This window comes from Branchiostoma belcheri, unplaced genomic scaffold (assembly GCF_001625305.1).
Source record: "Branchiostoma belcheri isolate BF01 breed outbred unplaced genomic scaffold, Haploidv18h27 scaffold4, whole genome shotgun sequence".
Lineage (NCBI taxonomy): Eukaryota > Metazoa > Chordata > Leptocardii > Amphioxiformes > Branchiostomatidae > Branchiostoma > Branchiostoma belcheri.
Window position 1 is genome coordinate 6,152,592 of NW_017804020.1, and position 14,516 is coordinate 6,167,107.

Genomic DNA, 14,516 nt, shown 5'->3' on the forward strand with positions numbered 1-14,516 from the left:
CCTTCCAAACAGTTTATTCTGTACTGTTTACACGCGGAATAGGCATTCCAGTCCATTCCAGTCGACCTATTTAGAGACTGCCAGTTTTGTTTGTATCTCAGGATGAATACGAAGTTGTTTTCAAGCCTGTCAGGGCAGGCGATGACAGATATCAATGTGTATAATGTCATTGATAACACAAAAAGTATATTTATATATTTCTTCATCTCTGAATTTCAATGGACTGGCTATATAGTCAGCAGGCGACCTTGATTGACTACGTACCCGCGCTAGCAAAAACCTAAACGATCCTAAACCCCTAGTCTCCACCAGACTTCTTTTGCAGGCTGAATAAATTGATCGTCGAAGGCCGGCTACCTTCTCTCGCCAATTAATACCCTTTTTAGACCGATTTCTCCGAATTACTCAGCCTGCAAAAGAAGTCTGGTGGAGACTATACTAAACCCCGACCTAACACTCACAGCGTTAGCTTGCCCTTTCCAACTGTGCCCATGAACCATTTGAAATTGGCTTCCGGTATCCTGAGGGTAAATAAAAGACCTCCTGAAACTCGACAACTTCACGAGGATCCCGCCATCCCCTGCAGCAACGATAGGTTTGTATAACTCTGCTGTAGCAATACAGGATATAGGCTGAGTACACAGCGTTGTTTCAAGTGATTTTAGTGCTGGGAAAGGTTAACCCCCTGCATTTCCGCGCAGGAAAGCTGAGAAAATCCCCGAGACTGTGTCAGCTAGCGAGACATGCTTGTGTACGGCTCAGCGCACCCAGAGCGAATCTATTCCGAAACAGTCAATCAAACATACCGTCATTAAATGTCGTGTTTTGCAGTATATTTCAGGATATCTGTCACGGGGTATTTCTAATCCTCCCTCCTTTGGTTTTGATTTCTCTCGCTTTAAAATTTTTGTTTTCATTTCTCGCTCAACCAAGCGTTTAGGGTCGAGGCAAACAAACACTCGTAATTCGTGGGGTGCATTTGCACAGAAAATAAACAAAATATTCAGAACTGAATCCAATACACTGCTTTATACCGTGCTTGTTAGGACTAACAGAATAAAAATGCATGTCGTTTGTGCACGATTTTCTGTCCATTTTCGTAAACGGTCCCTGCTGTCGCCTGTCCGTTCAGCCCGATGCTACCGTCCCGTCTCGGTGATTACCGTCCCAGTAATTCCATCCGGTCATCCCCTCTCTCCCGACAACTGCTATCGACCCCGTTCGCTTCCGTACAACCAATTATCCCTGCTCCCCAGGGGCCGACTGGCCAATGGCGTGGCTCCTCCCCCTAACCATCTGAGTGATTTGTATGCTCCATCTGATGTGTTTGTGTGTAAACCGCCACCGGAAATACCAGACCCCCGAGGCATTTGAAGAAAAACCACAGGGGCGACCTTTATACACATGCCTGTTTTGCGTTCAGATTTGTCTGCATCTGCATTAATTCGTACGTCCGCTAGGTGCAGTGTTGGCCCTCAGACCCTATATATACAGTACATGACCTGTGATGTACTAGTATTTTGGAATTGAGAAATTGAAATAATACAAATGCCTAAAACCAATGTTAACTTTTTTTTCAAAAACAGACTGTATCCTTCAACAAAAGCACCAAAATTGATAGATGACAAAAATACTGTGGTATACTTAGCACATTAGCGATGCTGAAAATAATTACACCTATCAAACGACAATCAAAAACAATAACATCATCCTGGAATGTTGTTTTTAACATAAGTACATGCCATTTTCCATATATTTTCATTGTAAGTATTGTTTGTTTACTTATCATCATTAATTGTTCATGCATGTCGATCTTATCGTGACGTTTTCTGTTCTACGGCCTAATGCTCCCAAATATTCCAGGCTCAATTTTTTCTCTCAATTTTGCTCCGAGGTTGCATTATGATACCATTACTTCTTTATTACCAAAACATGTAACGTTTACAAACGTTTCTGTTCTTGAAAATCTTCAATGATCACAAAAAATCGTAATTACTCAATTAATGTGTAATTGAGTAATACTTGATCAAATCAAGGGAATTAATTAGTCTGAAAATAATACATTGATAAACCATAACACGCCCTCCGTATCTGCCGTCAAGAGTGTGCTCGATAGCGACAAGTCATCTTCCGATATTATTTTTTACAGTCTAAATTATGGTGATGGCAACCAGGCACTACTTTCTACTGGCCAAATCCGGAGGCGGGTCCCGTAAACGTCAATGGACACAATAGAAGATGAGGTTATTAGTCACTATGGTAACGGCGATGACGGTAATGGCTAGCAGCGCGCTGATTGGCTGTCTAAAAGAAGGAGTATGTATTGTTTGTGCTGTATATGGAAGTGAGTGGGTTCGGTGAGAGAGTGTGTGCGTGTTGTCAGATGTGAGGCGGGCTTCAGACAAGCACAGGCCACATTTCTCGAAGATCTCCCGTCGTTGCTACCGGGTGAACTCGCCAATCCTTCACGGGAAGACCTAAGGAGCACCTCGGCTAGGAACATCACGTCACCACCGAGGATTTTATCGACGAACCATCGGTGAATTTCGCCAGCTAAGCGGGGGCAGTGCTACCGCCGATTCGCGTCTCAAGCAAGACATTCCATCACATTTTTACCAGCGAGAGAAGGCACTCTCCACACGGAGAGAGAAACCCGTCAAGATTCCAGTTCAAGAGGAGACAAGACTTCGGACAGTAACAAAAATGACGGAACCGAATACGAAATCTGTGGACTGGTTGTACGACCATCTGACACAGGATATGGACGTGTTGCAGTTGGACTGCAGGGCTTGCGAAGACTACGCCGCCTCGCACATCGAGGGCGCCATTAATGTTGTCATTCCCTCGCTCATGTTGAAGCGCCTCAAAAAGGGGAACTGTTCAATCAATACCCTGATCCTCAGCGATGTCGGCAAGGAGAGATTCAACCGGAGGTGTAAGGAGGACTTTGTTATTTTGTACGACGAGGCATCGACGGACACAGGGTGCACGAGCCAGACCATAAACCTCCTGATGAAAAAGTTGCAGGAAGACGGCTGCAGAGCGTTCTACCTACAAGGTACGCCCCTTTACCCGCTTCAGTTTTCTACCGACTGTACGTCAACTATTTGCACCCCTGGTGTGCTGTTATGTTTCCTATTTGATATGGTATGATTTTGTTCCAATGTTTTAGACAATTGCGTGGACTGAATTTTCGTAGGGAAAGTACTGTTTATATATATTGAGTGTTTTATGCCCACCAATCTCATAGTGAACGTTCCTCACCTGTCTGAAATTTGCAAGGTGTGCAGAATCCACAAATTATGGTGCCTCTTGACCAAAATTACTGCTTGCAGATGTTGATGTATTTTTGTGATGTTATGTGTTTGCTACAGGAGGGTTCAATCAGTTTCACACCGAGTACCCGGAGTTGTGCGAGTCGACGTTGGAGAGTTCGGCGGACAGCAGTCGGGGCGACCTGCCGCCGATCTTCGGGCTCGGGGGCCTGCGGATCAGCAGCGACTTGTGCAGCAGCAGCGACTCGTCCTCCAGCTCGGAGGGCTCCGACATCTGCAGCGATTCCTCGGACAGCGACTCGCCTCCCCTGGACGCCTACCCCGTCCAGATCCTCCCCTACCTCTACCTCGGCACGGCGAAGGACGCCGCCAACCTGGACAGTCTGAGAAAGTACGGCATCACACATATCCTCAACGTCACCCCCAACTTGCCCAACAAATTCGAGGGATCCGAGACCTTCACGTACAAGCAGATCCCCATCTCAGACCACTGGAGCCAAAACCTGTCCCAGTTCTTTCCTGATGCCATATCCTTCATCGGTAAGTTGTCTTACACATTATGCCCATTTTTATTATCGTTTCAACTTTTCCTTCCCCACAAGCTTGGTACAGAATGTAGGGAAAATTATGATTGTGCAAGTGTTTCATACTATCTACTTCAGTTCAAATATACTTCATTTTAAAACGGGAAGTTGTGAGTCCGGAGCTTAGAAACGGAGTACACAGAAGATGTGTCATTATTTACACACTCTGACAGCCAGATCTGCCCAGTCCAGGTGTGTACAGGTGGCCCACCAATATCCAACCGACTTACCTCTATTTACATGAGAAATATTTTCCTTTGAAACCTTAGAAAGTGCCCCTCCTCCCAACCCGTCAAGAGTTCATCAGCGAGTCTAAACACGTCCACATGGCTTTATAGTTCTGGCAGGGCTCCACGGACTTTCCTGCCAAAATCCTTTTCCTGGCTTGAAACTCAGCCATTCCCCGGTTGTCTGAACTCCTGTATCCTGTAGGGGTTCTGTCCCTTCATGGCTCTGTACTACAGGCGGGGATGTGTGTGTTTCGGGTGGCTCTGTGTTCTCTAGTTTTCCCCAGTGTTTATCCTGTTGTTTTGACCGTGCCAGGCAGTGTTTCTTCCCGTGTGTTTGGTATGCATAGGGAGCCCCTGCTCCGGAGGTGCCCCGCGTCTAATTTCCGGCGGGCCTGAAGCCATCAGGCGCGCGGATGTGTGTAATAGGGGAAACCCGATAACTGCTCGCCCACCTTCCCCCTGCTAGCCTACACAGGTTCCAGATGTTGGTGTGAGCCCTTGTCCGTGACCCCAGGCTCCCCAAACTGCATCATTTCCGCACAGGCAGGCCCCAAACGGAGACAGATTTGGAGCAGGTTTTGTGGGGCAGGCGGGTTTTGGTATTCCTGGCACGCATTGATGCGCTTTACTCAGCGCGGGGCCAGCCGACCCGGCCGTGTGTGTAGAAACGATTTTCATATCAATGCGGGGGCCCCATTCACAACAAATCTCCCTCTCCCGCCCAATCTCCGGCCTCCCATTGAATTTCCGGCCCTGCCGTATTTACGATAGGAGAGCAGTTTTAATGGAAAATATTTGATCTGGTTGTGAACACAAAAGAAATGATGGATACTTTGCACATTGGCATAATTTTGTAACAAACCTATGATATTTGGGTGAGACTGTGCCAAGCTTGTGGCGAAGGGTGTATTATGAATAAAATAAATTGAAGTCTTATGAAAAATATTAACCTGCATTGTAAGGATGTAAATATTTCATACTTAGTAGTAATATATCTTGTGTTGTCACAGTTTTGTTAGCAGTTGCCATTGTAATAAATTGCTGCTGCATAAGAAATACTTTTACGTCACAGTATTATTCATCAATTAAGGAGATGGCAACCTCTCATTGGTAATGCAGGGCTATCAACAGTGAATGGTTTATAAGCCCTTGTTACTGATTGAAAAACTCGCAGGTGATTGCACCATCACTAAAGACATGTCCTCCATTCATATTTTACAGAGGAAGCACGCCAGAAGAAGACCGCAGTTCTTGTCCACTGCCTGGCCGGTGTGAGCCGCTCCGTAACGGTCACCGTGGCGTACCTCATGCAGAAACTGAACTTGTCATTGAACGACGCGTACGACTATGTCAAGCAGAGAAAGTCGAACATTTCACCGAATTTCAACTTCATGGGCCAGTTGCTGGACTTTGAGCGTATGTTGGAGCACAGCCACCATTGTACAAATTGCCAGTGTGACAACGTGCCAAAAATGCAGTTCACGGCGACACCGACCATAACCCCCCTCCACAGCTAGGCTCACGAGAGTCAGACTTGAAGCACAAGTTTGTAGAGAAGACATGGACAGTGTTGGAATCATCACTGTCTGCAGTCGGGACTCTAGATTGCTGCACTTTTAACAACCCAAGAATTTTCTGTTAGATGTTCAGAATAGAACTCTACAAATGTAGAAAAGTTCGGACAAGAAAGAATATATTATAGAACAGAATGATTGTGGAGATACTGTTGTCAGCAGTGGAAGGGTAGAATTTATCAGTGGACCATATAAATGTAGGGCGACAATTGTCGTCAGCCATTTAAAAAAATCATGTATATCGCTATTTTTTGTTTTCTCCCCCAAAACAAAAGTGCCTTTCTATCTCAGGATTGGGGACCCTTTCCCCTATATATTACATCCTTGTCAACTTTTCCTCATAGTCATACTACATAATGGTGATGAGTTAAGGTGCTCTTTGTAAGAGGAGCAAAAAAAATTCTGACCTCATCTTGGTTTTCCTGCCAAAACTATCTGGTATAAATGTGGCAATATTTTTCCAAGGGATCAAAATTCTTTTTCCTCTGTATATTGTAAAATATGTACAATGTCACTGTGTATTATGAACAGGAAGGTCCCTAATGTAAATAAAGTTTTATATGAAGAGAAATCTACTACATCCGGCTCCTGGTTGTTAATATTGTGTGTGAGAGGTTTTCAGGTGGTCTTTCCGGGCCACCTCCCACAAGATTTGTGTGTGTGGTTGGATGTAAGAGAGGTGTTGGCTTTCAAAATCAGCCTCTTTTGTAGCGACCTTGCCAAGTATGGGTCACCCGCAAAGTCCGTTCCCACAAAGATCTAAAGAATGGCGATGTTTTCCCTTCCATTCACAGCCCGCCCGGTGTTACACGGACTGTGTGAATGGAATCGTCGGATCGGTATTGTCACTGATCGGGGCTGACATCAGTCCCTTTCAGACGCCCACTGATCACAGGTGATCGGATCGCACAGATTGTTTTCCTGGCTTTGTTTGCCCTTGCCGCCGTGACATGTTAAGTTTTCCGGCCCTATTATGCACCGGCTCAGTGGGGGGCTCTTGACAGGTAAACATGCTGGATGACATCACAATGCACAGGTCGCAGGGAGGTCGTGGGGGTCACCTGTGGAGCCCTCTGATTGGTCAGTCTAGTCAACAAGGTGGATGAGTGACTAACCAGACTGAGTAATACTGCAAACCTAGGCATGAGATCAGGACAGGATGTTATATTGTCAGGATCCTTCCTATTCCAAGGTTACATAATCTATGACTAAAAGATTACACCAACTTTCCATAATCCCATGACTTGCTAGAATCACGTAATCATGTCTCATCACTCCTGTTTAAGTTCTTACCAAGATGTTTAGTTATGTACAACACTCCAACTGTGTGGGGGGAGGTTAAATATTAAACTGCCCATTTAGGTGCCAGCAAACTCGGTTATTGATTGTCTTGTTTGGCTTAAACGGAAAACTAGAGCTTAGGTGAAGAAACAAAAGGCACCCAAGAATGCAGGTAGAGGTCAAGGTAGTGTGAGGGCAAAGGGAAAACTGGATCTGAACACAATCACTAATGTATTTAAAAAAACAGGCAACAGCATTGATTCTGTCAGAAGGGGTGGATGGAGTCTTTGCTGTGACATGTCTGGTTAGCCTCTACACATGTCTGATTAGCCTCTACACATGTCTGATTAGCCTCTACCAGGCTTCAGAAGCAAATGGAAAGAGTATAAATTGGCCAAATAGATAACATGCCAGGGTAGTTAGTCCACAGAAGGTGTACAGTTTCAGAGGGTTGACTTTAATAGCCAGCCAACTTCTCTGGCATGTTAGATCTATCTGTATATTTGGCCTAGTTCTGCTCTTTCTAGCTGCTTCTGAAACCTGATAGAGGCTAATGTTTGACAATATTTGTGGGCTTGGGCTGCAAAAACAATTCACATCCAATTAAAGTTTCCAGCATTTCCCTTGTACATTTTTTCTAGCAGTCAATCTAAATGTCAAAAACCATAACTTGAATGTAGGGAATGAAAGCACCAGTGAACTACTAGTATTGTCATAGATGCCTTTTTGCAGTCAAACCTTTGAAATGTGATCTGCTTCCAATACAATCAGGCCCTACCACTTTACATAACCCAAGAGGCACCTGTGGAAGTTGTGAATGGGGGTTAGTATAGTCTAGGACTCTACATTTATACCAGTGTTAGTGAACCTATAACCAATTATTGACATTCAACTATTTATTGTGACTAGGAAATTTTCAGGGTAGATAATTTTCAGGGTAGATTTTTGTGATCACCTGTATATGTTTGATGAATTTCTTGCAGATAAGGGGTGCCTGTAGACCCCTTTCATGCCCTTGAACAGGTTAATATATATTGGACAGTCCAAAATCTAGGTCTGATTAAACTGATGAACTGATATCAGTAGATGCAGTGATAGCATTTGCTATTTGTTTTTCCACTCTGACTGTAGCAATGTAAACATTGGCTGTTTGATAACGGAGATTGGTCATAATGCAAACAATAAAATCATTCCGCCTTACTCACTCACTTAATGTTTAACATCTAACCATAGTAACCTTGATGATGGCAACTAAGACAAAACCACACATTTCCATCCCCTCTCCAGGTCCTTGATTTGATTCAAAAGCCAACAAAAACTTTTCTTTTCCACTTCTGACTAGTACTCAGTGCCCTACATCCAATGGCTATAGATGCTTAACTCACATTCAATTCCACCTAGAGCATGATGGGCCCTCTCTCTGACACTTGGAGAGGAGAGCCCTGAGTGATGGCTCTCTGAACCACATCCGCCCACACATTGACGTCTTACAGGAGCACATGACAAGCACTGGGCTAAAAATAGCCCCCAGACATTTACCTGACTTTCGCCTTGCCCCCTCCGTATTGATCACTCCAAGCAACCATTGAGACAACTCATTTTTTATGGACCGGTCCAAGTGTTGGCCGGAAGGGGGAAGATGCAGACGATTTTCTGTGAGGAAACAGTAAAGTACTAATCTCCAAGCAGATCTTAAGGTGGCTGAAAAGACAGTATCAAAATGGCCAGGTGAGGCAGTATCCATTTGCCACCCAAAGTAAAAAAAAATACCTGAGTACAAAAAAGAGAGCCTGATACAAAAAATAAGCCAAAGCCCAAACCTCTGCTTGAAGAGTAGCGAAGTACAGTCAGACTTTAATATAAAATGGTTGTGCAAGCAGGTGAACTGATGGTATCACAGAATATGCAGAACAACAATTGTGGTAACAAATTCGTTTGGTATTGCAGTTTCTCATACACATCGTAAAAAAATACTTGTGTAATGGCTAATAAAGAACGGTAGGTTTATCAGATTCATTGTGGTCACCCTTGAAAAGACAGGTGCAGCTGATTTATAATTACCAGTATGGATCAAAAGGACCCCTATCTATCTAGCTAAGGTTGTGAAAATGTCAAATTCAATTCATTTTCTGTACAGTTTTCTTACTGTGACAGTGTGTACATCGCAGGTATCACCCAATGGGTGCCCCTAATACAGCACTGGAATAGCAACTCAGCAATGCCTCGCTTTACCAGTATATACACCTACATATATATGACTGACAGATGACCCCATTCACTGCCCATTAACCCCAATAGCTGGTGGTCCATTCAGCACATTCAGTATGAATGGAATCAATGAATGGGCAGCTAACTGTCCCCATTCACAAAGGTGTTAGCCTGGACTGCTATATGACCAATTTCTCTATAGCAAACTGCTACACACAGATTATGCAGCTTCAGAATCAAGATAATACTCTTTTAGGTTATCAATTTGTGTCTGATACTGCAGCAGAAAATTGTATTTTCCTGTAATTATCATAATCTCTGATGGCCAAAGAATGGCCTCTGCATATATCTCATACAGGTAAAGGTATTCTGAATATAGGTATTCTAAATATAGTTCTTTTTAATCAAACACACAAGTTATGAATGAGTCAGCATCTCTATTTAAGTTACCAATACCTCACGTTTTCATAGCATCTAATACCTCTAACCAAGGTCATATGATTGAATGTCCTTGCTCTAACCAAGGATGCTGTATTGTATTCTTGCTCGCTTATACCAATTAAGATGCAATTTCAAGGTGGTTTGCATATGTTTCTTCTATTTTAGGCATGCCAGCTACACTTACATTTGACAGGTAGCATAACATCTTCTATTTTAGGGTTGCAGTTGAAGTATGTGCTCTAATCTAAGCTGTCATTCTATACTTGAAAGATGTTTTGATATTTTCTATTTAAGGTTTACAATGATGAAAGTATATTGTCATGTACATGTACGCTAAATGTGGATTCTAATAAAGTCAAGTCAATCTTCTAATTTCAGCTGAAGGGCGGCATAAGAATCTTCTACTCTATAATTAGACAATTCAACTTGATCTGCCTTAACTGAAGAAATAGTTCTGTCAGTTACCATGGCACCCTTAGCAATTTCTGGGCAGCAAAACTGGATTTTTAAAGTCAATTTTCTGGCCTGTTTTAGTATAAAATGAAGTAAGTTTGACACTTCAAGTATGAAATTATAGTGAAAATGTGCTAAGAAATGGCAATAAATGCAATATCAGACAAATTTCTTCATCCAGACATATATGCATATATCTTTTGTTTTGCCGCCCTGCAAAGTGCAATTGCATTGGATGCCTTAAATACTACCGATAATACATTATACTTTGCTCTGTGAGAAATTTATAATCCTAAGTCTCCCATCAGTAACATACAGCTAGGAGCCAAGGTAAGTAGTATTTTAGGAAGGATACTGTCTGTTGGCCAAAGACACCACTGGGAGATCAAAGGAAACGGAAGGAAGTGAGTTATGAGATAACTGGAGGCCTCCCCAGCTTCCTGTGTTATTTTGGGCTGTGGGAACCACAAAATTCTGGCTCAGCTCCAGTCATCACATTTTCCTGTTCCAGTTCTATGGACAAACCTGTGCAGAAAACAAGAAGCGATACGCAGAGTAATGATATCAAAAGTATCATCTCTTACGAATTCAAGAGAGCTGCCTGAGTGTATGTTACATACAGTGTAAGGCTGCTTGAGGTAAATACCACTTTGGCCCCTCCAAATTTAATGGTCACGATTCCTGCTGGTTTTGTGTGGGCAGATGCAAATCCTTCCTGCTCCAGAGTCATCTTTCAGAGGTAATGACTGAGCAATCGATACACATCTCCATGGAGCTCCTAGCAACCCACGTCCCTAAGGGTGCTCTGAGGAGGGGGATGGATGGAAACTGCTGTTCTTGAACTTGGAAATGGTGGCTCGTGTTAACATTATCTTTTTATCTTCAACTGGTGAAGATCCCTCTCCTTTTCTGAAGGTTCCTCCTTGCCCATTTGTGTGATACATCATAGGGAGAGACCATTTGTGATGGGGGGGAGAGCAGAATGGGACTGTCAACAAGTCAAGTGTACCATTATATCTTCATATGTATTAAAGCTTGATGTAACATTGAGTGTGTCACCATCTCATCTGTATTTCTTTATTACTGGATTAATGAAAAAAGTGGGTGGGTAGAAATCTAACCACTGCTTGGTTGGTGATTGAACATTATATAACATTACATAACATCAATTTCATGACTATCATTGTAGCACAGTGGTAACAAAGTGATGAGCCAGCTCCATTTAACTCTGCAGGAAATTGACCTGATATATACCATGCCACTCTTACCAGTTACCATGCTTCTAAGATTTGTTCAAGGAGAATTTTTATCAGTACTTTCACCACATGTGTCTGTAACCAAGAACAGCTGCACATTTATGCAAGAAAAGCTACTTTAATTTCAGTGAGGATAACTCTTAATTGAAAATTAATAAATATTAGGGTGACTTGGAAAACAAGGAATGGGATCTATTACTTGATACCACATTTAAGTGCCACTTTATAAAGCATGCTGGATAGATATTTAGAAATTAAGTGCTTCACCTGATGGAGCCTCTGATATTGGGTATCAGAATTGGCAATTCTTTTTGGATAAAGAAAAGTTGTTCAGCTGAGAACTATTCTGGAGATAAAATATTTAGTCCAAAAGTCCAAAAACTGTCCTTCATTTATTTGCCCTATCACTGTGGTGCAAGGCTGCCTGAGAAGTATGTCATTGATTCTGCCCACCTGGTTCAATAGCAGTGGTGCGTGTGTGACCTTGCTGCGCGATATGAGATGTGGTCGAGGTTTAATTATTCCTCACTAATCACACGTGCTGGAAATGCATTGTTAAATGAGATTGATGATGACACAATAGAATTCTTTTTTCAATGCCAACATTCTTTTACAGGTGCACATGCCAAGAAAGTCATCAGTCATGCCAATTCCTCCCCTTGTTTTATAAGCAGCAGCAATAGTAGAAGTACAATGTATTAGTAGTAGGAAAAAATGTTCAACAAAAAAGGTCAAAATAAAGGAAAGCAATCCACTTATCAACATCAATAAGATATCTTGTTTGCAAATTCACAAAATTTAATGTTCCTCTGACTCACTTAACCATTTGATGACCTAATGCTATGAGCAGGCTTTCAACATATGTATTTTACAAGTTAACACCATCCATTCAACCCAGTCAGATGTGAGGAATCAATTTAGAGCATGTTTCCTCACAGAACAGAATCACTGCACAGGTATGTCAAATGGATGTTTTGAAACTTTCCATGCGGTGTTTTCAATCCAAATCGGTTGGGTACCTGGCAACAGGAGAGGGCGAGGCAGTGACCTCTAGTCGACCAGGTCCCATCATGCCTGCCATATCTTATCGCAGCCTCAAGTCAACATCAGCTTCCTCCGTAGGTTGGCACTTGTTCAAAGTTTGCCATGTGTAATCTGTGTTATGTCTGGTGTTAGCCTGTTTACACTGGTGAGATGGGTACCTCTATAAATGACACATGCCCCACTCACTCAAAAACTTCTGATAAATCTGACAGGTACGTGACGTTTTCCAGTCAGGAACAATAGGGGGAAAGCATTTTGACTTATCAATCGTTGGCTAATTTGGTACAGCCAATCACATTGTTCCAAGTTCCAAGTTCGAGGGGGCGGATGGTGACAACAGCACGTACAACAGAGAAGGAAGGGGAAATAGGCTAAACAGTTGCCTGCGGAGAACTTAACACCCCCCTTTTCTTTGAACTGTTTCCATTAAGTCTTGTTATAAGTCAAAATAACTGCTTCCTTTCAATCAAATCTTCTCTGGATGCTGGTTGAAAGCAAATTAATAGGAAATTTACCTTATCAGCACTGAGTTAGGAAATCATTAATCATTGTTTAGCCAAGGACACGGCATACCACAAGTGTTTATATGAGCAGCACAGTCATACAGGATATACATGTACACATTTGTATATGTAATATATATATTACACCCTCACCCTCGACACACATTAACATTACCCTTGGCCTTAATGATAATACCATAAAGAGGAAATAGGTTTATGATATAGCTTTGAAAAAACGACTAGAAAAATGAATCTTGGAAGGAATTCCTTGTACTCAGATGGCTACCATGTATGTAAGGTATGTGTCGGATACTTAGTAGCAACCAAAGGATTAAATCTTCCTCAGAAAACCACTTGAGAGCTCCTCCCCTGTGACTGAGTCAGACCACTGCCCCTCCCTGCCAACCTGCCCTAAGTACACAGACCATCTATCATAGACCTCCTGTCAGGGGTGTACAGAAAATGCAAAAACAACCGAAAACAGTGAGTGAAAAGGAACAAAATGGAACAAAATACAGTGTAAAAAGCAACATAGATTAATGATATTGTGGTACAAAATACAAGTAAAGGGAACTGAGTACAGAAGTAAAATACACAGAAGTCAATGTTCTTTTTTGACCTTACCTATAACGTCAACATCTATTTCTGACTTTTGTGTATTAATTAAACATTTTTGCTTTATAGTTTGCTTGTTTCCACTAATTTTTGCTTGTTTTTTATACTTTCACATTTTCTGTGCACCCCCTGTCAGCTCTAAATCAGCTCCAGTGACAGTAAGTGGCCACAGCTGGTCTGACTCACCTGCTGACAAAGCTTCTATAAAAATGTCCAGGTCATTCCTTTGCCTCTAGTACGTATACATTCTAAAGAACACTTCCAATCTACCAGCCAACTGGAGGCTCACTACATACTCAAATCTACTAACTAGAAATGAATTCTCTTCATAACTTTGGGGATAGAAAATTCAAATGTATGGTTGAAGGTTTGAAGTGTGATATCCCAGAATTTACCATAGGTAGAACTAGGGCAAAGTTGAGCATCCTTTAAAACAAACTGCCTGTTTGACAGCCAGTCATTGCATACTTCCGTTTCCTTTTAGCTTTATTTGCTGAAATGGGTCAGTTACAACTTACAAGGGCATAAAATGGAAGGCTATTCCCAGCATGTCAACAGTCATGCTAGCTTTAATCCATAGTTCCTCTACCTAAAAGTTATCTTAAAATAGTAAGTCTACAGAAATTCCACACCACCTCTTCAATAATTGAAAAGCAAACATCACAAAATACAGTTACTAACTCTCACTGTAATATCTAAAGTGACTATATAGAAGTATGGGGTTTCTAAACTGTATGTTGCAAAACCTGGTTCTAATTACCTTCGCCAAGAAGGTTATGTTTTCAGTAGCGTTTGTCTGTGTGTGGGTGTGTTTGTGTGTGTGTGGTTTAGCAAGATAACTCGAGAAGTAGTGGATGGATTGGAATGAAACTTGGTAGGTTGGTAGGTCTTCATGAGACCTAGAAATGATTAGATTTTGGGCCCCCTGGCGGCTTTCCTAGGTACTGCAGCAGAAATTCCGGTTTTGATATCTCGTGATCTAGACATGCTAGGGTCACGAATTTTGGATGGCAGATAGCTCTTGGGATAGGGAAGAAGTGACATGAGTTTGG

The 14,516-nt window shown here is 42.3% G+C and overlaps 1 protein-coding gene across 1 annotated transcript; it reads left to right on the plus strand.

Annotated features, from left to right (window-relative positions):
* Window positions 1-2,177: 2,177 nt before the first annotated feature.
* LOC109477285 (dual specificity protein phosphatase 7-like) lies at window positions 2,178-6,238 on the plus strand. Its single transcript, XM_019778385.1, has 3 exons — window positions 2,178-3,058; window positions 3,375-3,815; window positions 5,311-6,238. The coding sequence occupies exons 1-3, from the start codon at window positions 2,704-2,706 to the stop codon at window positions 5,604-5,606; spliced, it is 1,092 nt and encodes a 363-aa protein (XP_019633944.1). The 5' UTR covers window positions 2,178-2,703; the 3' UTR covers window positions 5,607-6,238.
* Window positions 6,239-14,516: the final 8,278 nt, after the last annotated feature.